The sequence below is a fragment of the Andrena cerasifolii genome, chromosome 7, assembly GCF_050908995.1.
Source record: "Andrena cerasifolii isolate SP2316 chromosome 7, iyAndCera1_principal, whole genome shotgun sequence".
Classification (NCBI taxonomy): Eukaryota; Metazoa; Arthropoda; class Insecta; order Hymenoptera; family Andrenidae; genus Andrena; species Andrena cerasifolii.
The window spans coordinates 13,257,548-13,284,260 of NC_135124.1; the positions used below are offsets into that span (position 1 = coordinate 13,257,548).

General features: G+C 49.0%; 1 protein-coding gene across 3 annotated transcripts in view; it reads left to right on the plus strand.

Annotated features, from left to right (window-relative positions):
• The window catches only part of Tmtc2 (Transmembrane O-mannosyltransferase targeting cadherins 2), a 175,831-nt gene that overhangs the window by 117,332 nt on the left and 31,786 nt on the right, over positions 1 to 26,713 (plus strand). For all 3 annotated transcript variants that reach the window (XM_076815904.1, XM_076815903.1, XM_076815902.1), the window contains exon 6: positions 9,982 to 10,067. In XM_076815904.1, coding sequence (XP_076672019.1) covers positions 9,982 to 10,067 — 86 coding nt within the window. The remainder of the gene's footprint in view (positions 1 to 9,981; positions 10,068 to 26,713) is intronic.

A 26,713-nucleotide genomic window follows, 5' to 3' on the forward strand; every position in this document is an offset into this window, starting at 1 on the left:
GCCCTCTTCGCTCCGATCGAAGCGAGGACGACGCATTAGCGCTCGTACACCGTTGCCTCCTGAACGCTTCGCGATAATACCCTTCCGCCAACTCTGTGCGTGTGTGCGTCTGTCTGTCTGCCCGCGGCTGGTTCCGCACGCACGTAAACATGCAACCCTGGGCGAACGTAGGTGAATACGTGTCTGGCCGCGCACGTCCAATAATACCGAATGGAACGATATCACGTTGTAACGTTGCAGAAGAATTCACCGAACCCTTCCTCAACTCCGAGAGCTGGCTTCGAATTTTCCACCGACAAATCTGGCGCGGAAGCTTCGACGCGTTCTCGCTTCTTTCGTAGTTAAGTCTCCAAGGCTTTAAATTCTACGTTCAAATATCTAAGATTCGTGCTGCGTGGGTAGGTTCTGTCTAACTCGCTTCTCCGCTTTCGCAAAATTCTGATCGACGCGTTTCCACGCGGAAATTCCGCTTCCAAGCTCGCAGCAACGTGAGTCCAGTCGCTCGATCTAAAGCGCCAGCAAACGATCGCTCCTGGCCCGTCCCGACGGCTCTATAAATTTTTGGGTTATCGCGCGTGACCAAGTTCTCCCGCGGCACGAGATGATAGGTGGAGAAACGACAGGCGAGTCGCGCGTGGCTTCGTGCGAGTCGGATGGATACGCTAGCGATGGAGTGGCAAGTCTCTGAGCCTGTTTCTGCGAAGCGTGGGCTTTTAACCGCCTTTCGATCGTCGAAGCGGAGACGAGTGGCAGGTACGCGCGAGAGCCTCGGTTCTCCGCGAAACGTGTAAACGACAGGTGTAACGAATGGCCTGATTAATTTGTTCCGCGACGATGATCGATACCCTAGGTTGAAGTTTTCCATTCGCCTGCCGCGAGACCGTTTTCTAATGGCGCGTCGCGCCGCGTGAATTCTCCCCTCGAGTTCAACGGCGACTCCTGCGTAGCGTTGCTCCCCATCGAGCTCGAGACTCCCAGCCCCTCGAGCAAGGAACATTGCCAAATACCCCGCGTAGAGAGCACCAGGTCGACTCTCTGAAAAAACACTGTCCACGACATCGATGACGGTCATACACGTCGAGGGCTATCGTTCCTTATCGGCTCGAGGCTTCTTCTTTCGCTTCGTCGACCGCTCTCCACGGAAATCCCAGCTCAACGACATTCAAACCGGCTAATATCCCCCAGAAGCTCCTTTTTATTAGCATCGATGATCAGTATGTAGGGGAAGGTGGGGTAAAACGGAACGCTTAACTTTGGAGGGTGATAACTTAAAATCGGGAGGAGGAAAAGACACGAGACTTCAACAGGAGTCTTCAGTGGACCTTAGACTATAAGAAAATCAAAGTCATTGTTAAGAAAAATCTTTGGGAACGACGGAAAATGAAATTTACCAGAGGTATTGAAATCTTCGCCTCGCTGAAATGGTGGGGTAAGACGGAACACCCACTCGAAGACCGTGTAAACGTACAAAATCTTTATTTCTATGATTTAAAATGTATTAAGTTATGTTAAAATCTATAAATATATGTTTTAGGTATAACTATTGCAAATAAAATATAACAAAAATATATATTATACATATAAGAGAAAATATTTTACTAGAGAACATGAAAATTACGGAAAATAATTAAATATAAATATAATATCGTAAAAGGAGGATAGATTAATGCGGTTTGTTTATTATTTTATGAACAAAAATCACGTACAAATGTATCATCTTCCTTTTCAGCACTGGTGCAGGCCTCATGGGCCCACCCTTTACATGCAGTCATTTAGTAAACATTTAATATTTACACCTCAGCACGAGATAAAGAACTTTTGATATACGTCAAAATGTAGCGTAAGGACTATAGAATCCAACGATCTACTTGCCGTTATTAATTTTCCAAATCCAAGTACCGAAAAGTGGTCGAAAGTCCAACGGAATATTGAAACGTCGATACCGGAAATTTTTCCAACTCTCTTAATGGAAAAATAACGTGTGCAGGGGTCTATGGTCTATCACAAAATGCTATGAGGACCCTTTGGTTCCATGTCACGCGATACCAACTCATTCGCAGCTCTTATCTAACAGAAACATTGGTGTTCCGTTTTACCCCACTTTCCCCTATACATACTGGGTATCCGACTAGTTTACGTCCTCAGTGGTACCAAGATTCACTCTGAATATTCCTGATAGACTCCCCTATCGGCCCGAGCCGCGCAGCCCACTCTTTATCCCTTAAGACTTAGGAATTTATTCCAGCCTGATCGGCAAACGAGGAAACTGGGAAATCCGGTCTATGGGAAATATATTGACCCCGAAAGTTGAGTAGCGCGAATGCATTCACGCCTCGAATCTCTATTCCCCGGGGGGGAAAGCGATTACCCCATCTTCCGATCGAATTTTTACAGTCGCGACGCTTAATCCCGTGATGCCCGAGCCTCGGAGTTCCGCAACTTCCGCTCGCAATATGCGCCGCCCGATGCTAGCTGAGGATGTAATCCTATTAGGAAGCTACGGGGCAGCTTGCGCTTCCCTAACAAACAATTAATGCGCAAGGAACTTGTTTCGAGCCTTCGATGGAACGTAATCACCCGGCGAGCGAAATTTTTCGCCTCGACTTTTCGCTGCGCAAAGTCAGCGCGAGCACTGAGCCATTTACAACCCGGCGAGCGTGCAAAGTTTGAGCTAGACTCAAAGAGTGGCAGAGGCTAGGCGGGAGTCTCATTTCTGAATCCACTTCTACGACTCTTTCTTATTTCCCCGTGATTAGGGAGAAATATTGCCAATCACGGGGGTGGAAATAGCGTCGCGGAGACCTGAGAACTGCCTCTCCTCAAAGGAGGCCAATTTTCTCAAGTCCCGTGTCGCTGGTATTCGGTCTTAGCCGAGCTTTCATCAAAGTGCACGCTGTCAGCACTTGACGCCGCGAAAAGTCAGAAAGGATCCTGATGAACTTCTTCGGTAATAAGAACGTTCCTTATCCCGTTAACACCCCCTGATTCTTTCATCGCACGTTCTCCGCGCGACCAACAGGAATATTCCCAAGGCTCTCCCTGCGGAGCCTGGCTGCGCCCAAGCCTCAGGGGCAGGTGGACCGTTAAAACGCGTCGCGGTGGTCGTAAATTGTGGATCGTTACGTTTAGAACGCGAGGTTACGGGTGCCCGGGAAGGTGCAATTATCGGACGTCGTCGAACGGGGCAGCCGATCCTCTCGCGAGCCGTCAATCTCGCGGCGTAATACGAGCGACGTAACGAGCGGAAAGGGCCAAAGGACCAACGTCCGTGGTGCCTTGGCGTGAATCCGCTGGCACATGGTTGCGGGCACCGGGGGGTCTTTTGTCGATGTGGAACGGTCGAACAGGCGTGAACCGCCAATACGACCGCAACGACGTCGAGGAGGACGCCGACGACAATAGCCTCGTGCTCGATGAAGCAACGGTGACAGCGGGATGGCAAGCCCGACGCCCGACAGTGACGGCAACGACAATGGCGATGACGGTCATCACCGCGGCGCCATCTCCTCTGAATGGTTGGCCGCCGACCGCCCGGTCCCGCGACCCTCGCCCAAATTGATTTTCCCGCTCGATAGACGAACGATGCCCGTCGATCCGATTACACCGGTCCCGAGGAATTGCTCGGCTTTTCTTGGGGGATGGACCGCCTACAGCCGCGCACCGTTAACCTTCCGCTGCTGTATGCGGTTATTGGATCGAGAGGGTCGAATCGGCCGAGTCCCTCCGTATAGGGGAAGAAAGTCGCGGGTGTTTGCCACGATGATGGATTCTTTGGTGGAATGACACAACTCGCGAGAGAAGGGCTGTGGATTCTTCGCGAAACGTCTGCTTCGATGTTGGTCGATGTGGTATCATAGATGGAAAAGTTTCTGGGTCTTATTGTGGCGGTGGTTGAAGGTATGGTTGTAGCTAGGACAGATGGAGAGAAAGGGAAGCTGGTATTGCGCGGATAGAGGCGGCAAAAACCGGCAATGACCTTCCGAACTGTGTGCTGAGTAGTGTCACTTGACTTCACTGTCATTAAATTAGATTTGTTTAAGTTGATTCTAAAGGTTAGGAAAATTTCAGTTTTTTCCAGAAATTTATGGATTATCCAAGTTTCGGGGCGAATCGGATAACCCACGCTTTCTCACTTTTTAGTGTTTTGTTTGCAGAAGAAACATTTTTAAGTTTGATTTTATTTTCTATTATTAATCTGAAAGCCAAAGGTGCACTGGTCACGAATATATAATAAAATTAGTTGTTTTAACGTTTGTCTAGTATTTTTTTACCGTCGAACACAAAGCGATCCGATTCGCCCCGGTCTACTAGATGAGGGAGCACTTACGAGAGAGCGGAATCGGTCGAGAGGCCCTCTAGCGGCGAAGTCGGAGGTATCGCTACATTCTCTATTTTTCACTCGAGAGTAGCAGATCCTTAGACTCATGCCTCTGATTATTCCAGCCTTTGTCCGCAGATCCAGTGATTCTATTCCAAAGTACCCATGGGCTAGCACTCCGCTGTGCATCAGCTTTTTCGTTTCCAAATGTCCCCGGTAGCCCCAATTACTTCCCCGGCCGTTATTCCCCGCGAGTAACTCCATTTGCGCCCGGTCACTCGATACGTCCCGGCGAAAGTATTCGAGTTTGACGGCCACTCGATGCTATCGAACATGGAGTAATTTCAATACCGCGAGAGCTTATTACCGTTCACCCATTACCGGGCAAATGGGGGGGGGGGGGGGAGCGCGGAGCGCTATTATCGGACACTCTGCGCAATATCCGGCAGCGATAATTATAGGTACATCAGATATTCGCGGGGAACAATGCGACACGGGGACGTACGTGTTATCGAGCATCGTTCCACTCAGATCGCCGCCAGTGGTATCGAGCGTAACTGGTCAGACGGACTCGTTAGCCCGATAAACCCGTGCTCGCGCACGCGTTCCTTTATTGGAATTTTTTTATTCGCCCCTCCGTAATCCCCATCATTATCGGGCTAAACGGCCCTTTGGAATCCATAAGCCCGTGGCTGGTTTATCGCGAAGTTGGCTGCTCGGTGTGGGATGGTTTATCGCGGCTACCCGCGTAACGTATCGCGATCGACGATTAACGAGGCCAAACATCGATACAACGCTCGCGGAATTTTATTCCCCGGTATCCCGATGTTTACCCCCGTCCCAGCCCGCTCCATCAAACTTCGCCGCCTCGAGAGCGACGCCAATCGCATTAGCAGCTGTCGCCGACCCGTCGTCTCCAAAGAATCACCCCCGGTGGGCAGTAGATTAACGCGGCTCGAACGCGCGACAGGGGGTGGCGCGCGGTGCAAGATACAGGGGACAAACACGTGTAACTCTCTTTCGATACCGGGGCATGTTCTTCTCGCCGCGATTGGCTGCGCAGTGCCATCGCCTTAATGGTCCGTCAGGTTCGACTTGGAGAACGATTGCACCTCGGGGATGGTGGTGCCCACGTTGCAGGAGGAGGCCATTGAGTTAATCTCGCGAACTCGTATATAATGGCTCGCATAACTGAAACGTAGTAGGAGAAAGGTGGGATAGTTGATCACAGTTTGGCTTTTTTTTATTAAAATAATAATAATGGGTTGCTTTGTTTGTATTTAATTATGTAAGCTGTGATTCTTAGAGTATTCTCAATATACTTGTACAAATTTTAGAGCTGAAAACTAATTTTAATCACTGAAATTCAGGATTTTCTGACAGTGACGTTATGCACAAGTATCCCCCACTGAAGGGGAGACTTGATCAGTGAACTTTAAGAGTAAATAACACATTAACTTTCTAAAAAATATTTATTATCTTCGGCAATAACATGAAATAAAGGGAATATCATAAAAAGAAAGTAAACTACAACTGATTTGAAAGAATAACTGAAAAAATAAAACCAAACAATTAAATTCTATGACATAAAACAACATAAATGACATTTCACTTAGACATCATCTGATTAAGATGATGATGAAGAAAATATTTTCCTTCACACTTTCTTTGCCGCATTTTTCTGTTTCATTAGCCGTTCTACGGTTCTTTTTGATGAAAAGATGAAAAATAACACCTTAAATATTTAAATCAATCAACAAATAGCATTAATAGACCAGAAAGTGTTGTTTCCACTTAATACATTTCAAATCGTTGAAAATGCAACATTTACTCGAAAATGAGGAAGAACAAGCAGCCCGAAATATTTACCTTTCGGCTGCAAATAAGATCGAACCTTCAAACAACATTATTCTATGCTCCCAAAAGAAAACTGCAACGCGAAGTGTTGCGATAATGCAAACATTACCACGATAGCGTGACAGCAGGCACAAATTGCCAATATATTAATTAAAAAGCTGATGCGATCGTGTATCCCCGCTGATCAACTATCCCACCTTTCCCCAACAGCATTCCTGACGCGAGTATCGCCGGTACGCGATTTTCCATGGTTCGAAGCTTTCCATCGTCGGAGCGCGATCGCGGAATATTTTCATCCTGCGTTTTCGCAACGACCGACAAGCATTCTCCTATAAGCACGTCACACGTATCGTCGCACCGTTATTTAGCTCGAAGCGCGCGGTATTTTCGATATTTCGTCGGAGCCCCGCGGCGTTTGCGCGCACGCCGGGCGGCCGACTTTCCGCGCGACGCGTTTATCAGCGTGAACGTTATGAGGGACGCGACGAGCTTTACGGCCGCGCCTGTTTTATTGGCGCAACACCTAAACGAACAGATAGTCTGCTTCAATACCAACGAAACGCCACTCCTTCCACTCTCTCCGTCTTTTTCCCCCCTTTTTTTTCATTTCATTTTTCCAGAATTCCCGCCCTTTTGTCACTCGCTCCTCTGCAACTCTTTGTCCCTTACTGCTCCTCGGCGGCCGTGGATAAAATTCTCGACGAGCCACACACGCGGGACCCAGTCGTCCACGAATATTCGAAGCGCCCTGCTCTTTGTCACGGAGCCGCGCGGGCACAAAGCCGCTCGCGGCCGTTGCGAAATGTCGTTACACGCCTCGCGCGACCGCTCGTTACATCCGCCATCGAATAATAGCTTCAACGGTCCAACAATACCCTCCCCGGCGAGCAATGTTTTTATTTCAACAATCGGCCGGCTTGTTTATCCACGCCGCGCCGCCCCCGCCTCCCTCGATTCACGCCTCATCGTTCCGCTGACGTAAACTACTCGAAATGAGGGGGACTCGAAACGAGGACCCAGGACCGAATCGAATCAGTTAACCGTAAGGGGAAACAGATTTCCCGTGGAATAACGAGAACAATGTACCTCGCCTCTGCGCGATATAAATCGCCCGGGACGCGTGTAGCTTCGATCGTTTACGCCCGGCGATGGACGGGGATGCGACGAACACACCGAAAACTCCAAGAGTTTATCATTAAGCGCCTCTTAAAACGATCGTTTCCCCGGATCTTCTCCTTTTTTCCCCTGCGACGCGACGAGAAACGCCGCGTCCCAGCGAGCGAAATACCGCGGACAATTGCAAATTGGTGCAAACCAGAGGGATTGCTGCGAGAGGAACGAAGGTGGTAGCGCGGCTACAAGAGACAAGCGGTAATAGGTAGCGGAAGAGAGAAAGGAGTCCATTACGTATGGCGCGAATATTCATCTTGAAAGTTAACGAACGCCGAGTAGCGTCTCGTTAACGAACAGGAAAACTCCTCCGGTCCAGGCGGCTCGCTTGCCCGGAAAAGGAAATATCCTGTTTCTCCCTTTCTCTCCCACTCCCTCCGCCCCTAATCCCCCAGCCCCCGCCATGGTGACATTTTCTTTCTTTCCTCACCTTTTCAGTTATTTTTCAGTCCTCTCGAACGCGCACAAAGCGTGTCATTAGTGCAACTTTTTTCTCGTCCACGCCCGGGACAAGTTGGAACGACTACGTCAGGCCTGTGTAGCTGGGAGCCGGGACTCTCGTAGTCGGTTTAAAATAATGCGATTCCGCGGAATCGAGGTCCGCGATCGGGGAACAATGAAACGGTCGCGATTGTTGCCGCGATATTAACGACCGCGATAGGCCCTATGGTTATCGGTCCCGTGGTTCCCGCAGGTGTCGACGCGTTCCCACATTTCCCGGATATTTGCGCGCCGTATCGTTCGTCCGTTTGTTCGCGCTTATCCCGGCCGATCGGGGAGCACGGCTCCCCCGAAGACACATCTCGCGCCAGTCGCAACAAAAACCGCGCCTTATTGACCATCCCCGGATCGACGTACATGGAACTATGAATTATCGATCGATCGCGAGGACACACACGCTTCATTCATTCCTTCCCCCTCGCTTCTCCACCCGCTTTTTTCCCCCCAACCCTCCGAAGTCAGCCCCGACGCGCTCGATTGACGACGTGATTGATCGATCGCCTGGAAATCCCCGCGAATCCCTTCGCCTTTGACGAGCCGCAGGAAAAATAATAGGACGATCGAAGTAAAATAACTGCGAGCGATATCGCGCGACCTACGCCCTCGAAAAACGTTGCACTTTGACGCGAACACCCTCGCGGGAGAAATATTAACAAAAGCGAGAATATCTCTGGGTGGCCCGGCCCCGGTAAATCACCCCACGCCCGACCTCCGGCGACTGATGTTTTCATCGGTCTCCGAGTGACAACGTTCGAGGGGAGAGATTAATCGCCGGCGCGTTAAAATGAATTTTTTCTTAAAATATGTGCCCCGCTGGCCTCGGCCTGTAAGCGTTACGAAGTTCGTTTATTGTCGCCCCTGCGCCCCCTGCACTGCTGCGACGTTTGGTCGCGTTACGCTGGGCGACTTTCGCGCGATAAGTCATCGGTTGACAAGTAATATTTTTATCGTTTCTGAAAGCGACATTGCCCCAAGGAAGATTAATCGCCCGAGGCTTGGGATACGGGCGATTGTTGTCGGTGGACACGCTTGGATACGTTCAGATTTCAGATCGCGGAACGCGGAAGGCTCTGGCTGTAGTCTAATCAAATGCAGCTGCTGGTTCAAGGCTGCCTCCCTCCGGTGGGGGTGCGTCTAGGGACTTGCAGCCCCGTGTCAGCTTGCGCGAGGGGGCTCAGATGGGACGGATGCGGGTAGATGGAAGCATAGATTGTTTTATTGATAGAGAGACAGATTTATTGGCCTGGGACGATGCCCCTTAGCGACATGAATCATAGCAATTTGGGTTAGCAATGCAGTTGGTCATTAGCGTAGGTAGGACGTAGTAAGATGAGCTTTGTTTATTTGTATATCATCGATGGACGTTTCTAAAGATTATCAGGCGTGTGTTTTTGGAATTAATTGGTAGGTATTATCCTAGAACAGTGATAAGCAACCGGCGGGCCGCATTTGGCCCGTCTGAACATTTGCATATATCTTTTGAACTGTAAAAGATATCGGAATGAATTGTGCGCCAAAAAATAGGATAAAATTACCCCTTTCTAATTTTGTATAATTTTATATTTTTTACGTTTATTTCATTTTTCTCATTTCTGTTAACTTCAATATCTCGTTCAGTAAATTTCAATGGTTATTTAAGTTCATTTAATTAGAAAAATATACATACATATACCTGTTTATATTATAATATGTAGGTATATACTACTAATAAACAGTACCTCAAATTTAAAAAAAAAAACGTTTTATTGTAAATCAATGTCAGGAATAACAAATTCAGCTCATAAATTAAAATTCTTGGATTAGTTAGATTTATGTATTTAATATCGCGGCCCGCGTGGAGTAGTAGGTTGCCACTCGTGGCCCACTTCGGACAAAAGGTTGCTCACCACTGTCCCAGAATCTCCATTGCAAATTATTACAATGCATGTATGGATGGCAGTTGTTTCTGTGCTTGTCATCAACATTAATAAAAAAAATATGTTAAAATGATCGATGAGAGAGATATTGCGAGGGATCGTAGCTCATTGACCTTGAGCAACAAATGGAATTCGTTGGAACGGCGGTATCGCGAGTTCTCGGAACGAAAGAGATCTGGGTTACACGTTCCACTAACCAGCTGTTTCTTTTTATTCCAGGGGGATTTTACAGCAGGGCAGGAAGAATTACGAGGAGGCCATTCTGAGTTATCAGCGAGCGATCCATTTCCGACCTTCGTTAGCTCGTAAGTATTTCCATTATTCCTCGGCGTTTCAACTGCTCTGGGGCGCTCACGATCGGCCGCTCCCCGTGGCCGGAACCCTCGAGGTTTTACGATATTTCCGTGCGACGTCGGTCGGCCGCGTCGACGTTCCGCCGTCACGGCCCCGAGACGGCCTCGCGTTGCCAGCGCGGGAATCGACGTTAACGCCCTGCAACTCGAATTAGCGCAAATGTAATTTAACTCAGCCGGCGTGTACCATTAATGAACCACGGGCCCGCGAGTTATCGCGGTTCATTAGGGCACTGAAGCGGCATTTCTCGCGTGAAAAAAAATAGAACGACCCTTGAGGCGTTTCTCCCTTTTCAACCCGGCGAAAAAGCACGCTCTATCGAGTACACCGAGCACCCTCCACGGATCCTTCGTTTACATTTTACAAGGTCCCTTCTCGGTTTCCTTATCGCTAACGTCACCCAGCGGCTCTAAAACGCGGAGTAATCAATTTGCGGCCCCCTTTCTTTCTCCCTGCTAGGCGTGTTACTAGGCGCGAGGTGTGTGTAGTCATTAAGGCACGAGAGTGTCTATGGACAAAGAATTTCCTCCTTCGTTGCTTCCTCGAGTATACTCACCGAGGTCGTAGAATCTCGCTCTTGGTACTTTGAAGAACGCGGGAGGACATTCTCGTGGTGCACTGGCTATCCGGAGAACTTTTATTTGTCGTTCCTCACGCGTGTTATCACGTTCGCGTGCACTCACGATGGAAAGCCCGGTTTTAAGACACCCTGGGAGGCGAAAGCAGTACCGGACAGTGTTTGCCGTATACCCGGGGAAATATTTACCCCTTGCCCACCGGTGGCCGATATATTGTTTCAAGCTAAGTCGTGGTCGCGGGCGGTCGGCTTTCGTCCACGTATCCCCGCAGCGTAAATATTATTCCTATTTATTTGGTCGGTGGGTGGTTACTCGCTACGATTTCTCTCGTACCGTATTAAACCCCTCTGGAATACCTTCAGGAAACATCTGGTATATCCTCGAATTCAGTGAACGGTTTCTTAACAGACGACGAACAAACATTGCAATTTCCCTCGGGTACAAATTCGCGTGCCAATAGTGAAACTTTAAAACTTTGCGTGCAAGGGGCGGTGTTGTGAAAGACATCGACAGCCACTTACTAATTTCCCGTGCTCTCCGACACAAAACCCACGTACACGTGGTAGGCGTGAACGCAGAGGGCACGGGACAGGCTCGCCTTCTTGACGAGGCACCTTCTGCCCATGGAGAACCAACCCTACAACCCTGAACAAGTGGTGAACCCCCGGGAACAAAGCACGAGCAGAGGGTTGCAAGGGAGCGGAGGGGGCATCGTTTGTCACGGGACCCGTACGTACGATCCGTGTACGACGATTTACTTGGACCGTACCGAGAACGGTTCATTACCGGGCAAATACTCCGCTGTGCTGCGATATCGATCTCATTTTCCACCTTCCACTTGTCTCGACACTAATTTTTACGTCCGCAGCCCGAAAATAGCGGATTTATCTTAATATATAAAGCAGAAAGTTTATATGCTTGTGTGTTTGTCTGTCGCCCAAAAACTTTCGAACAGTAAACTCTTGAATCACGAAATCTACCCTCAGTTCAATATGCCTGGCTAGTTCAGATGCATGCGACTATTTTTTTTTTATAAAATCAGAATCTAAATTCCGGGCGAAGCCGAGTGGTAAAACTAAGCAGTATGTCCCTACTTGTAAACTTAAGGGGGGATTGCCCCTTGTTGGGCCGAAAAATAGGTAATTCTTTCTGAATTTTTGGTACAAGAATGGTTCGACAAACTAAATTGACGTTTGGCAGGATTTTTTATTGTAGCTTGAACTTGTGTTCCAAATTAGTTTTCGACGAAATTTGAAAGAATTCTTGAATTTAGCAGATTATCAAGGAACAACCTTAAGTTGCCTAATTTTCTGACTCATCCTACTTACCCTGCGGATGTTGAAAACGATCACAGTATCCTATTATATCCCTAAGACAAACCAAATAACCTCTCCAAGTTTGTCCAGTTACGACCAAGATACCCTGCGTACCTAAGTAGTTACCCTCTGCTCCGACGTATTCATCCCTTTGATTTCACTCGCACGGTATCCCAGCAAGTCTTCGGAACAACTAACATCATCTAAGTTGAACCGTACGTTCTCTCCCAGTTGAAATCGAGGAGGATACAGCGAACGGGCACAGAGGGGCGGGATGCACGAGGGGAGATAAATAATCGAGGATCGGGTTGCCTGTCACGGGGGCGAGGACGATTGGACAGAGGCAGGAGGGGGGCGAGCTTTATATAAAGCGCGCCGCCTACAGGATGTGTATTAAAAGTTCCGCGAAGTTTATGAAAAGCGCCCGGGAACGTAATTTAACCGATCTTCCGTTCGGGCTTTAGCCGAGTAATTTTATCGCCGTCGTAAAATTTGTTGCGCGAAGCTCTCCCCTTCCCTCCCCGCGGACGATATGGAAACTTTGAATTTTAAGCTGCACCGTGCAAAGAGACATCGGGGCAAACTTCGTTACCCGACGCCGCTTTTATCGACGCTATCGACGGCTCGCCTTTTGTTTGCCTCTCGGAATTTTTTTGCCGTTTCGTTTCGCGGCGCTCCTTTTTTTTTTTGTCGAGCGGAAGGAGCGCGCTTTGTTCTCCTCGCGGCCGTGATATTCGAACGAGAGGAGAGCCTCTAATCCGGCGTTTAAAGGCTCGGCGGCGGATTAATTCGACTTGGATCGAAATCCCGCGACACCGGAGAAATAATCGAGTTCGCGCTAGCGACGATTCGAGAACATGCTCGAACGCGACGCTGTGGTGTTAATTTACAAGTAATTCCTTATTACCCTCCCTTCGACGATCTTCGCTGCTTAAATCACATACAGACAGAATTAGATGAGGGTAGTGGCGCACCCAGAGGTTGGGGGGAGGGCCTGGCACCCTCGAAGAAATAGGAAAAAGGAGATTAATTTAACCTCGACTGAGGTAATTCCGGAGCTTTGTAAAAAGAAAGAAAAAAACGGATTTTATCCTTCAAATTTATTGAATTTACATTAAAAATATTTTTATCCGTTCAACTCAGCTCCGCCGATGATTAAAACCTGAGTGCGCTACTGGATGAGGGGAGTTAACTCTGTTGAATTAGAGACTCCATAGTTTCACCATAACTCACGACAACGGAATCATTGCTAAATGAAACGGATTTGTAATCGAGTCCCGATGAAACACCCGCCGTTGTCAGTCGGCCGCGATATCGACCTAAATCCCTGCTCTGGATATGCTGGAAACAAGAGAGCCACGGATACTCTGTTCTCCCGTGGCGAGCGTAAAACGAATAACGAGGTCGACGGTTACGAGCGTAAATCAGCTTCGAGGGGGTTGGGAGAGCAGGAAAAAAGACCAGTCCAGGTGTCGAATTACGATTCACGGTTCTATCGGGACCGCGGAACACGGCGGAACAAAGAGAGAAACGGGAAGGGGTTGGTAGCTCGCTGGAACTTTCATCCGATGGAGATGAGTAAAGTATTGACCTTTCCCTCCCAGCGCGCTCTAACGCGAATGGAAGTAGACCCTGGAGGGCAATGAAACAAGTGGCCCTTTCAGCTACCTTTAATTATAATCCGAGGTTTAAATCGTTCGCGAGAAGTGGAACTTCGATTGTTGCCTGTCAAGGGAGAGAGGTGGTGAGGGCAAGGTCGGTGACCGGAGGGCGGGAGGGAGTGGTGAAAGGAGCAACCGTCGAGAGCCCCTTTGTAGCGATTTTCGCGCCTTCTGCGCACGGAAAAATTCGAAGCGAGAAAAAGTCTTTCTGCCCCGAGGAACTTTTGCTCGCGCGGGGCAGCACAATTACACCGGCCGACCGTCGCGTCGGAATCGTTCCGCGACGGTTGCTTAACCGCGCGCACGGAGCCACGTAAGCGGCTAATGCGGCCCGAGCAGTTTCATCGATAATCAACGCGTAACGTCGAACGCTTCAAGTGGCCGTCAAGTGTTTGGGGTAAAAACTCGCCCCGGCCTGGTAATAATAAGCTAATAGCGTTATTAATATACGAGGCAGCGGCTTCTGTATCGATCCTCCGCCTCTCGAGGCTCCGCTTTTATCGGAACCACGCTCCAGTGTCGGTGAAACGCTGCCGGTGTGGGCACTGGTTCGGAATGCAACGATATTCCCTGCGTATCTTCGCCTTGCGAGAACTGTGCATGGAATTCCCGTGGAATCGGTTGCCTTCCTTGTCAGCGATCTCCTCGCGAAGCGTCGAAGGAGCCTGGATGCTGGTGAAAGGAGCAGCCCAGCGACGAAGCGACGATGCGCGCCTCAAAGAAGGGAAAAGTTTTCAGGAGCCGTCCGACGGGAGGGGAAAAAAATAACACCTGAAGCGCTCCCTCCCTCTCTCTCTCGTCCCTTTGAACCGCGACGTCTCGCGGCAGGAAACGCCCCGGGCCGGGGACTTACTGCGACAGAAACTTTCCAGACTAACCTGTTTCGCCCGCGTACGTAAAACGCCTTGCGCGATACACAAGTGACTCAATTAAAGCAACCAACTTCCAACGGGAAGCGGGAGAACCCGGCGAACAAACAGACGTGTCGGCGAGCACTCGTCAAGTGTACACCCGCCGTTCTCGTCTGCACACAGCCAACGGCCTTTCACGGCGCAACAGCGACGGGCTTGGGGATCCTCCTGGCCCAGAATTCTCCACGATCTTGCCCAACAGCGACCATCCAGTTCAACATCTTCGACTCTGACAGCTCACCGTTGTCCGCGAACTTCCCGTGACGGGTATAAAATGGAATAGGGGCTGTCTTCTTATTGCTAGCAACGGATCGGTGCGCCGGCCTGCGCACAATTCCCAGCGTCAAATATGCTTCCGCGAGGCAGAACGGAATTTCCTCCGTTGCACCTGTTCCGAGGAATATTCCACGTCCGCGGTGTGAACAATACTCGCCAGCATCGCGACATAATAGTTAATGATTCCCAGCGACGTGACTGGCATTACGTTCGAAGGAGGATCAGCGGGGGAAGGAACTGATGGGTGTTAATTACCGCCTCTTAACAATCGAGCGGAAAACAAGGGTGTAATCCGTTGCGAATAATGACGGCGGCTGGATTAACCAGCCACTCAGAATTCGCCGTTGTCGTTATCAGAAATTCCACGGTGCCACTCCTCGCATCTTGATGTGCATTAGTTTGGGCCCGCGCGCGCGCGCGCCTGTTACGCGAGCCAGCAGACACGAAATCCTCGGTCGTCGTATCCGCTCTTAACTAGATTAATTGTGCCCAGGGACGGGTCTCGAACCGCCGCGAGCATTCGAGCGGGCGTATCGAGCTGCTTGACCGAATACCTGTAATTTAGCCTGGATTATTTAATTAGAAACGCCCCCAGCATCAGCCCTGCCCGTTCTCTTTCACCGCTCGGTTATCCCTGGAGCTCCTCGTCTCCCCTCGCGTCTCGCTAAATGTCATTAGTTGGAGGGCGCACGAGCCACCGCGCGGAATCTCGCGATTTCCTCGACTTTCGCTTTCGACGTGTTCCTGCCTCCGCGATTAGAGCCCAAAGTGCCTCGAAATTGCGCGCCGCTTGTGTGCTCGAATCTCCAGAGCAAGCGAGGGCTGTTTGCGACTTGTGTACGGCGCTTCCTACTTACTTCCAGTAATTAGAGATCTGCCGTGGAATATTGTCGTTTAACGTTTAAAGTTTAAACGACTAAGCGCGATGGTGCGCGCGATAAGAGGCGAGCGCTGTTTGATCAGCGACGCGTCTGTGCGCTGCAAGTAGAGTGGCCCCGTCCTTGGTCAGAAGCTGGCCAGTAGCGGAGGCACGCGCCTACGCGGGCGCCAGCCAGTAGTCCGAGTCAACGCGGACACGCTGATAACGTCAGGCATCGGACTAAACGGAGTCGCCTAGGGTAAGCAGGCCAGTAGATGGACGGATCGTTGGTTAATCGGTAATTATTGAAAGAACTAGAGTTTTAATCTATATTATTGTTTCTTTATTTTGTAGAAAAAGACGTTTGTTGTTTTATAAAACATTAATACGTTTATTGAATTTTTTTTTGTGCCTTCAAGTTAATAAAAAACGAGTTTGGACGTATTGTAAAGAGGTATGTAATATATGATTGGATTGAAATATTAACAATTATTTGCACTCTGGGGCCATAACCTGTTGCACAGTTTTCGGACAATGAAGACTGCGTACGTTTTTAATTTTGATGAAATAAACTATATTTTAAGAAAAAATGCCTTAATCTAGGTCACTACTATAGCTAATAAGCCTTTTACACGTCTAGCCAGACACCCGTCCATCTATTGGTTCTAAACTGTCCATCTACTGGTGATTCGGGCTATGAGTAGAATTTTCATCATTTTATGCTTAAATACAATAATTTTTTCACTTACGGTAATTTTTCTCTTTAAGTTTATACAATTTTACGTGCAAAGCTTTTGATTTTTTTTCTAATACATCAGATATTTCTAAGAAACACCTTGATGTAAACATCGGAATCCGCTAAACCGTCCATCTACTGGCCTGCTTACCCTAGTCAGTGTGGATCGCCCTGTTTTGCACCGGACGAACCCAAATAGCATCGTTCAGTGTATTTTGAACGACCACAGCTCGGCACATCCGATCGCGAGAAATTCGAGCGTGATTAATTACTCGCGCGGCAGACTTTTCCACGGTCGCCGGTGTCGCTCGCGATTTCCCGCGTACCCTGGATGGTTCTACGGTGTTGACTCCGAGCATCGATCACCAGGGAATTAGATGGATCGCTGTGCAATATCTTAACAGCGAGCAGATTCATCACCATCCCCGCCGAGGACTTCCTGCGCGCGTCAGGCGAACGTCAACCGACCTTCGTCCTACTTATCGCTCATCGATGAACCCATGCATGAACCGTGAATTCCATTAATCAGCGAAATTAACAAGACCGCGAGGCAGGGAGGGAGGGTGGCGCTGTTTGATTAATTACGCTCACGCTGCACTTTGTATTTATCTCGAGCCTATCAGCGCTGGATACTCCCAAATTTCCAGCGCAACTCGGCTGCTCGTCCATAGAGTGGCCACGTCACCGTTCCCGGCGCAATCTTGCCGCGAGGGATAAACCACGAAAGACGGGAACGTACCACCCGGAGCGCGACAAATGTCGGGGATCCCTGGTAGGATCGTAGGAAATTAGCCGGATTGCCGTACGAGCACTTAACACGATTGATTCCACCGAACACAGCAATTCGACCGACGATTCGCTCCCGTTCTTACTTACCTCAACCATCCCCCTCGTCGGTTTTCTCCGACTCCCACCCACCCCCCCCCCCAGCCGCGCCAATCCTTCCTTACTACCGTTGAAAATCCTCAAAGGGGCCGTAGCTACATCCAGGAAACTGGTGCCCGAGATTCGCGAAATTGCTTACAAAATTACGGTCCGCGAATTGGTGCGTTCAGAGCCCGACGACGACGTCACTCCCGGGCGAAAGCCGATACACAGAATTACTTGCCTGCGGGGAGCGAGTTTTCGGGCTACTCCTGGACGGTCCCGCGAACCAACGTTTGCTGCACTTTTTTTCCACGTCGCTGGAAAATATCGGGGCTGAGAGCACACCGCCACGCGGGAGCTCGAGTCTCTCCCTCGAGTTTACCCTGCCAGGTGAAACTTCCCTTTTAAAAGGTTTTTTTCGCCAGGGAGTTTCGGATGGTATCGCCGAATTTCGTGGATAGCTACTCCTGAGTACCTCTCCCGCGCCCCCGTTACTTGTGCCACTTTTTAGCCGACCGCCTAACTGGCTCCCGGGTAAAAAAATAAGGGCGAGCAGAAAAAGGGTAGCGGCGACAGGAAGCGCGGTGGGAGGGGGGGGGAGGGCGGTGGACACGCATTTAGATATACACGGGGGGTTGTACGTGCGCAAACAAGCGCTGAGGCGCGCGTGCACGCGCGAACGCGACTGTAAACAGACTAGATACACGAAAACCGTAAACACACGTATCGACGGGCTCACACATTTTCGCCTCTACCGGTCGATAGAGCTCGCGTACCTACTCTGTGTACACGCTACGCGGGGCCAGTAGTGTCGGGGGTGCTCTCATAAATTTTTCTCCGCCCCCACATCCTCCCCGATGGCATTATTAACCCTCTAGTGCATACACCTGTTTAATCCAGAAGTTGAGCGCCTATAATTTTTTTTTTAGAATTCTCAGTTGCCAGCCTTAAAAGTATTGCCACACCGCACATATTAGCCTAAAAAGCTTGTCAATCTGACGTTTCGAATTGACAGAAATCTAGTTTGAAGTGCATTTCTGAGCTAAGAATGCTGCGAAAATTATTTGTGAAAGTAAGAAAATCAATTAAAATACTTCCCGAAACTGTACAGCTAAAAGAAAATTATTGGGAAGTAGTTTGTGTAGTGATCTATCGAATGGAATAGGGATTTTGATTCTTTCTCGATATTTTCATCTCGTATTGGTTTACGCATACCTTCGTAAAGCACACAACTATTACGCTCAGAATAAGTAACAGCCCCGTTAAACAGTTCCCGTTACTTCACCATATCCTTCGGGAACCACGCAACTCCAATTGACAAATCCACGATCGTCAAATGGTGGCTGATTTCTCCTCGATCGCTGCTCGCGAAAATGAATTCACCGGCCAATATTTCTGATACCGACCTTAGGCCAGCTCGCGCTTCTTCTGTGCTTTGTTAAATTTGACAATGCACAATAAAATAATTCTCTGTTATATAAAAAATTTATAATTTTTTAAACAGTTTTTCATAGTTTTTCATTAAAAATAAAGTATTTATTTTATAAAAAAACCACTACATTTTCTGTACTTGCTACATGATCCCGCTTTAAGGCGGTGACCCAGAAGGCTGCCCAGACGTCCTCCAAATTGAAAACAAACACCGCATTCGATCTTTCCATCCCCGAATTAGACTAGTCTAATTTTTTCAACTGAATTAAAAATCCATGCACTAGAGGGTTAACGGTGGAATTAGTTTACGAGGATCCGGCCCACGCGCGGCCTTTATACTTGGAATCACTGGGGTAGCGACGTTTCCTCTTCTAATTGCACGCGGCCTTGCGATAAAACTCCCCTGTCGTGACGCAAGAAGGGCTGCCGCTACCGAATTAGCGCGAATTATACACAATAACTGAGCGAACGGTATTTTATCGCGGCGATTCAACGGAATATATTTCTCCCCGGGACTGTTTAATGTCTGAAGCGGTATTCCGGGCCGGAATCCGTTGCAGACGCGCGGCGTCGACGCGCTACCTCGTAACTCTCCTACAGGATTTCAATTTAGTTGAACTGAATTTTGATTCAACGCCGCGGGCGCAAATTGCTTTTGCCTCCGCCTGGTCTTTCTTGCGGTCGACCCTACCACGACCCATTAAACGCTCCGCCGTCGCGTTTTATTTATTTATTTACGCGGGGAAGGCGGTGCAGCGCGACCTAAAGCCCCGGCGTTTCGCGTGCGCGCCCGGGATGGGGGAACAATAATACCGGCATGTGCGCGAGCGTGCAGCTGAATTCGAATTTTAGGAGAAAATTGAAACTGAAATCGCGAAGTCACGGTAGCCGTGCTGGAGCGTCTGTTTCGTCGCTGAATACATCAACGGGGGAAAAGTTTGCAGCATTGAATGCTGCGGGAGTAGGGGAGGAGAGAACTAAAGCATCGCATGTCCGGAGCGTTGATTTTGACCTCGAAAGCCTCCTCGCTAGTTGGCAAAACACGAGAGCGCACGGCGATCCCCTGGTGGTGAGAGCCCCGAGGAGCACGACGAAGGGGATGCGTGCGCGGACTGCGGCAGTCGTCCACAAATTGGCGGCCGATCGGTCCACTAATTACTCGAGCGGGTCGCGTTTTAAAAGCCCAGCCGTTACGAGCGATTTGCCTGGGTAACAGGGGCAAAAAGAAGGTCGCGGAGGTCCGTGGAATTCCACTATCAATCGGGACACGGGTCATCCCGGTTCGTTGGTCGTACGTGGCCCTGTAACGACCGAAATAGATTGAAATTGGCACCGGTCTGCTGGCAATCCCGATGCAGGGACCAGAGGGGAGCTAATAAATTCGCTTGCTTCCGCGTCGATAAGCCATTGAACAAGAACACATTATTACTGTCCACGCGACCCGCGGAAAGGAACACATCAGTCCCAGACGCCGCGGTGAAACTCGATCGAGCCATCGACGCGGTCTATCGATCCTAGACGCGAACAGAAGCTCCGGCGAGGGAAGCAGCGGGTCTAAGAGAACGCTCGGGTTAGCCAGGAAATTGCAAGGCACACACAAAACTCGCCTGCACTATGGAATCTTAATTCCGCGAGCGCTGGGCTTGAATTCACCCGCTGCCTCTCCTGCCTCTCTCTTCATCTTTTTTGCGTCTTCCCGCGCCTTCTTACTTTGCCCCTCTTGCACCACATCTCCCACGTTCCTCGAGACTCGCGCGTCTTATTCCCTCTCATTCGTAATTAGGAAGCAAACAGAGCGGCGGCCCTGCCAACTTGGCGGACTCCGAGATGAAACAGCAGTTTCCGTCCGCCCATTCTTCTTCCACCTCCGCCGAGGGCGATCCTGTGCCTCGGTGTTCCCCACGTGCGCCTCACTCTTTTCCCTTCAGTTTCGCGCGATCGTGTCCAGCCGCGAGAGCCTCTCGACAGTAGAGTAAACTAAGTAAACTCGCCCAATTCGTACCTACGCCTAAATCGTACCCACCCCGACTGTTTCTTTTAACCTAAGACGTGCCACCCTGTGTAAGCTTAAATTGCACTGGTACGAACATCTAAAAGAATCTGGAAAAAAATTGGAAAATGCTCAAAAGAATATCATAATTAGAAAAACTAGAACAGGAAAGGAAACTCGTAAGAGGAAGATTATCGCCAAAACCAATACACAAAAGAAAGAAAAGAAGAAGAAGAAGAGGGACGATGAAAATGAAAATTAGTTTTATAAATTGTGTCAAAAAAATAGACAGGAAAATATGATTAGATAGAATTTCTTTTGAAGATGTTTGTGATGGTTGTGGTAATTAAATTTGAAAGTACGAATTAGGATAACTAACATTAATCCTAAATCGCGTTTTTTCCATATTAAAAATAAATCGTTTTTATGAATAGAAGTTGATTATTTTTTGTTGTTTGAGTTTATAAAACTGTTTCTTCTATTAATGACGAGTCGATTACCACTAATTTTGTTTCATTTTCCGCGTTACTTTTCGTGTAAGCATTTGTTGTTAAGGGGTACGATTTAGGCAAGTTCACCCTACATTTCACTGCCAAACGCAAGGGTCGTCGAGGTGTTTCACGAGGGTGCCCTCGTTCCCACTCTTCCGCCACCCTCTTTCTCGCGGTTAGTCTCGCTCCCCTCGGTTCACCGAGTCTCGAATCAACCGCCGCGAAAACTGTATCGGGAGCGCGGGACGGTTTTTATTCGGTTTCCGGTCGAGGAGCTGCTTCGTCGCGGATGCTTTTTACGCGGGCTCGAAAAGTCGCGGAAACGAGGGTTTTTTTTTTTCACCGGTGAAATATTACTCTCTCCGCGACCCTGTCTCCGTTCTTTCCCCTCCGAGGCTGAATATATTAGAGGTATTTTCGAGTTGTTATTCTTAGAGCTTCTGGCCGCGCTCGAGGTACACAGATCTGTCAGAGAAGAATATATCGCGCAAAGTGACGTTCGATGGGGCGGAAGTCACGCCCACGCGAAGCCACCCCCTCCGATAACAGAATATCACGCATCGGACAACAAATGGGCGTCGGGGCGCGTTTTCCTTCGTCACAAGCAGCCCCGCGGGCGACGGATTACCGTCAATCGATCCCGGATCCCGCAAAACCCGCTCGTTTCCCGGGCGAGATTGCAAATGACACCTGCAATCGCGGTGGAGCGCGCGAGCCTAAAATATACGCGCAGCGAAAATTCGCTGCTTTTAATTAATTATCCGGCGGGTAAAGCGCGACGGCGGCCTCTGTCCCGCGCCCCCAACTCCTGCGACGAGATTGCACGCGAAATAACATAAAAGCTACATAATACGGCCGTCGAGGTATCGCGCTGAAAAATCGAGTTCGACTTTCTCCGCGCACACGACGGAACACGAACGGGACGAGCGATAATCATCGAGGAGTAGGGCGGCCTCTGCGAGTTCCCGGGGATCCCACGCTGGGCGAGCAAGATTATAGCGGATAATCTCTCCCTTTTTTTTTTTTTGCAAAATTCCAGTCCCCCTTTCATTCGAAAATATGAAGGCAGACGGCGGGACTGCTTATCCGACCGCGTTCCACGGAACTTTTCGAATCGTTACCCTATCTCGCCGAGCGTCCTCCTGCTGCCTTCTCTCCCCGTTTATCTCGGCCGGGGCGGGACGTTTAATTAACAAAAAGTTGCCCGTTAAGACCGGGGAACCGTAGCGTCGGAGTAGCAATTTCCTGGCGAGGACGTCGCCAGGCCAAAGGAACCGCGTGCCGCCTATGGTTCGCATTATTTTGAATAAGGGGAGCTCGGCAATCCATTTTCCTCGCCGCGGCTCTCCCACGGGATACTCTATGGAATTAGAGTATCCGAGCGCTCCCTCTCGACGTGGATACAGTTTGCGCGACGTTTATATATGTAGAACCCCGGTCCCCTCTGTACACCTTCTGTCCGGGCCACCGCGAATCTAATATCTTAAAACGCCGACGTCGGGCCGGCTGACGAGGAAACGCTCCAATATCGTGACGGATTGCGCGGCGAATTGCGACGGGCGGCCGCTCCGCGAATGGAACACCCTGACCTACTCTTAAAACGGCCGGCTCTGAAAAAGGGGGCCGCCCGCCGCGCTCGCTGTGCGGGCAAATTTCATTTAAATCACGGAATTGGAGTCGGAGCTACGAGGGGGAAACTCGAGCCTGACGCTTTCCAAACGCTCCCCGATTTCCAATGGTTTTTAAGCACTTGATCTTCGAGGGCTGACGGATCTACTTTCCTCCCTGCGAGTGTGAAAAGTTCGTCCATTGACGAGTTACTCACCTCGAGGGGCCGTGATCGGGTATCGATTATTCATTAACGCCGATGGAAAAGTCCTTCTGTAGTGGGGTTATCGTTGGGGAATGTGTGTCGAGGGGTTGGCCAGTATCGATGGCTCATTAGTGCGTCAGGAAAATCCTTCCACGGTATGGTCGTCTGTAAGTTATCGTTGGAAATGCGTGTTAGTGGCCTGTGATTAAGCAGATATGACTTAAGGGGACTAGGTAGTCAGAAACTAGATCTTTTTGTTGCATTTTTCGACAGTACCACTCTTTCCGAGTAAAATACTGTTTGAATTATGTTAAAATTCGCGATATTAAGGATTTTACAGCCGAAGAGGTCGAGCGCGCCATAAACCGTTTCTGCGCGCATGCAGATAGACTAAATAGATTCCTCTTTCGAAACTTTAAACGCGTTTTTCTCGGAATCATATTTCTTCTTCGTTTTCCAGTGATTGTGAAAAAACGGAGGTACAAATCGATTTGAAAAAAAATCAGCATATGTGAAACGTGTCTAATTATGACCTCAACCTACGCATTATTCTGTGAAAACTCCTATTTTGACAAAAAAAAATAAAATGGCTCTTTTCCCTGGCGAAAAATCACGTTTCTTTAAAATTTGCCGTTTTACAGCCGCCATTTTTATAATTTCGATATTTTTTTCGTTTTCAATAGGTTCAGGGCAAAATAGAGGCCAGGACAAAGTATCAATTTCAGAGGATATTTTACAATTCAATTTCTTACATATCAGACGACTGTAGCACTGTCATATATTATTCAAATATTTTTTTTTACTGTTTATAGTATTAATAAACATTACCCAAAAGTACTAGTCACAATTTGTACTCATCTCCTTGTAATTAATTCGCAAAAAATACTTGATTTTTAGCGATCTGAATGCCTAGTCCCCTGAAGGGGTACCCTCCGGTTAAAATTTTTCAGAAAATCGATTTTTTATACATATATATTTTTTGTAGTATAACATCCCGAGAATACCCGACAAACTAGATAGATATAAAAAATCATAGTAATAATAATAGCAGCCAACATAATAGTAAAAGTTAAGGGCATGGGAACCACGAACAGCGAGCAGAGCTAAAGGAATTATAAGAATTATTAAAGAAGTCAACAGAGTTACAGTACCGATTCAAAGTTATTAGAAGTCGATTAAGACTATTATAGTAGCCGTCGAGTGTTCGATGTGCTCAGGAAGGAAGAGAATACGTTTTCTAAGGCAACGCTCCGGTGCATAGAAAGTAAGTTTTTCAAGGATTCGACGACATGAGATAGAATGGTTGATGAGTTTATACACAAATAAAAGGTCGCGATGAAACAGAGTGTTTTCTCAGCACACAGGGAGCTTTCTTTCTCATTTGATGTTCCTATGTAGATCTTAGAAACGAACGGGGGACTGGATTATTGATAGCTCTTCGATCGTAACTCATATCCTGGAGTTAATTAAGTTTAACGTTTACTTTAGACGTCTCCTAGGGTAACTCTTACCTGCACCAAACTGTACAGGGTAAATCTAATTAATTTTAATCTTGTTCTAATTTGTAACTTCAATGAGATTCTCTGATGCTAGCTACACATTGGGCGCTCCCTTCCCTTCTAATTATTTACTCAAGATGAGGCAGATTTGTTGGCACCTTTCACCCCTGGACTATCTTTTATCAGCCTGCTGGGATCAAGAACAAGTGGAGGAAATCGACTGCAAATATTGGCGAATCCAGAGGAGAAATCTAAACCCTCCACTCGAAATCTAATTCGGGCTCTCCGGGGTAGCAAAACCACCCCAATTAGGCCCCCTTACGTCAACCTACGACCTACATAATTACATTGATACCGTGCCGCGATATCCGATGGGCTAAAAAATTAGCCCGATATCGGGGGGATTTCGTTAGCGAAATCGGATTTCCGTTGATGCGACATCGGCGCCCAGAAAATTTGCCAATCACATGGCTCGTTAATGAGAGTCTACCCAGCCTCTCTGTCACTCCGTCGCACCCTAAGCTACACCCGGTTATGCTGCGCAACGTGGAGGCAACGAGGGTAAACGTCTTACGTCGGCTGCTGTAATATCGCCAGGGATGATATCAGGATTAGCAGCCGCCTTCCGCGTACTATATTACACTTAGCGCGTAGAACGGCAAACGTGGCCGTGGGGGGTGCGAGAAGGGAGGAGAGAGCTAGGTTGAAGTTAAACGCGACGAAAATTATGGGATCGAGGCTGACGCTCGAGAGGTCAGGAATTGGAAATCCGTCGACGGTAATCTGCAGGAAGCGGATTGCTTCGTATTAAGTGACTCCCTTTCGTCGATCGACCGGAGAAGCGGAGGATTCCCCTTTCTTCTTTCTTCTTTCCCACCCGCGGCCTCCTCGTCCCCCCGCAACGCTTCTCCCCGTCCCTTTTCACGCGGGCAAGGGATCACGCCACACAGGGACGACAATAGAAGTGGAAATAAACTTTTTAATACGTTTCACTTTGCCCTCGTTACACGGTGACGCGGCCTCCTCCGTCCTCCGCGTCTCTCCCGGAAGAATGCCGCCCGCGTTCCCTTGGAAACTTGAAATTTTTAATTAAAGTCATAGCCGACCGCAGCTTTTTGTCCGGCCCCTCGTATAGCGCGACGTCGGCCCCGCCTTGTGTCTCGAATCGTTTAGCGACGCCAACAACGGTGCACGCCGGCAGTCTAGCGAGCACAGGACGACAAAGCGGCGGGGAATAAAAGCGGGAAGCGATGGAAGTTAGCTCTGGGAAGAATCGAAGGTGTCTCTAACGGAAGCGAATCGGTGTTATCGCTCTCTTCTTGGGGACGCTCGCGAGACGAAAACGTTTTAATGAAAATCCTCGGAGGGTCAGCCGGGAGGGGACGGGGGTGGCCGAAATTAGTTGGAAAGCCAGCTTAATCGTCCCTCTTCGGGGAGCTCTATGGGCGATTTTACTTCCGACCGTCCGTCGTTTCGCGCGATATTTAGTAATTACCGGCGAGAAAGCGGGAAGTACGAGGAGGGGTTGCGACAAAAGGCAGCCACTCCGCCGCGGCGGAAATTCATGCGGACTTAACCTGATTCGGCCCCGTGAAACCAGCCCCCGCGGAACCTCGGCAATGCCCTTTTAATTAGAAGCGGACAGAGCAAGAAGCGAAGTGGTCGCCCTGCCATGAATGTCTGAATTTACTGGCTAAAGACTGACGTCGCTGCGCGCAGGCGGGCTTGTCCGAATTCTAAAGGAACCGGCGGCCTTTTCGCTCGCAAAATCCCAAGCCCTCCTCTCTTATTTACCCCGCGAACCGAGCCAAAAATTGCCCCCCTTTCTCGCTTACATTATTACACAAGATCACCGCGTCTGGCCGAAATTCACCGTACCGCTGCGACTTCTTTTTTTAATTCGACTGGATGTATGTACAACACGAAGGAGGCTCTTTGTTTCAAACGGGCCTTGAGACCTTTAATTTTACAATCCTGCGCGATTAATACACCAAATAGTATACATCCAAAGCGTAAGCGATAAGGACGCGAGGTGGTCCGTAGGGGAGAAAGAAATGGCCCGTCTTAGGGGCTGAATCTACGAGAAGAAATGGGGAAAAAAGTGGCTCGTTCAATTTATAGGAATTCATGGCCGTTCTTCGACGTAGCGGGGCGAACCCCGCCATAATC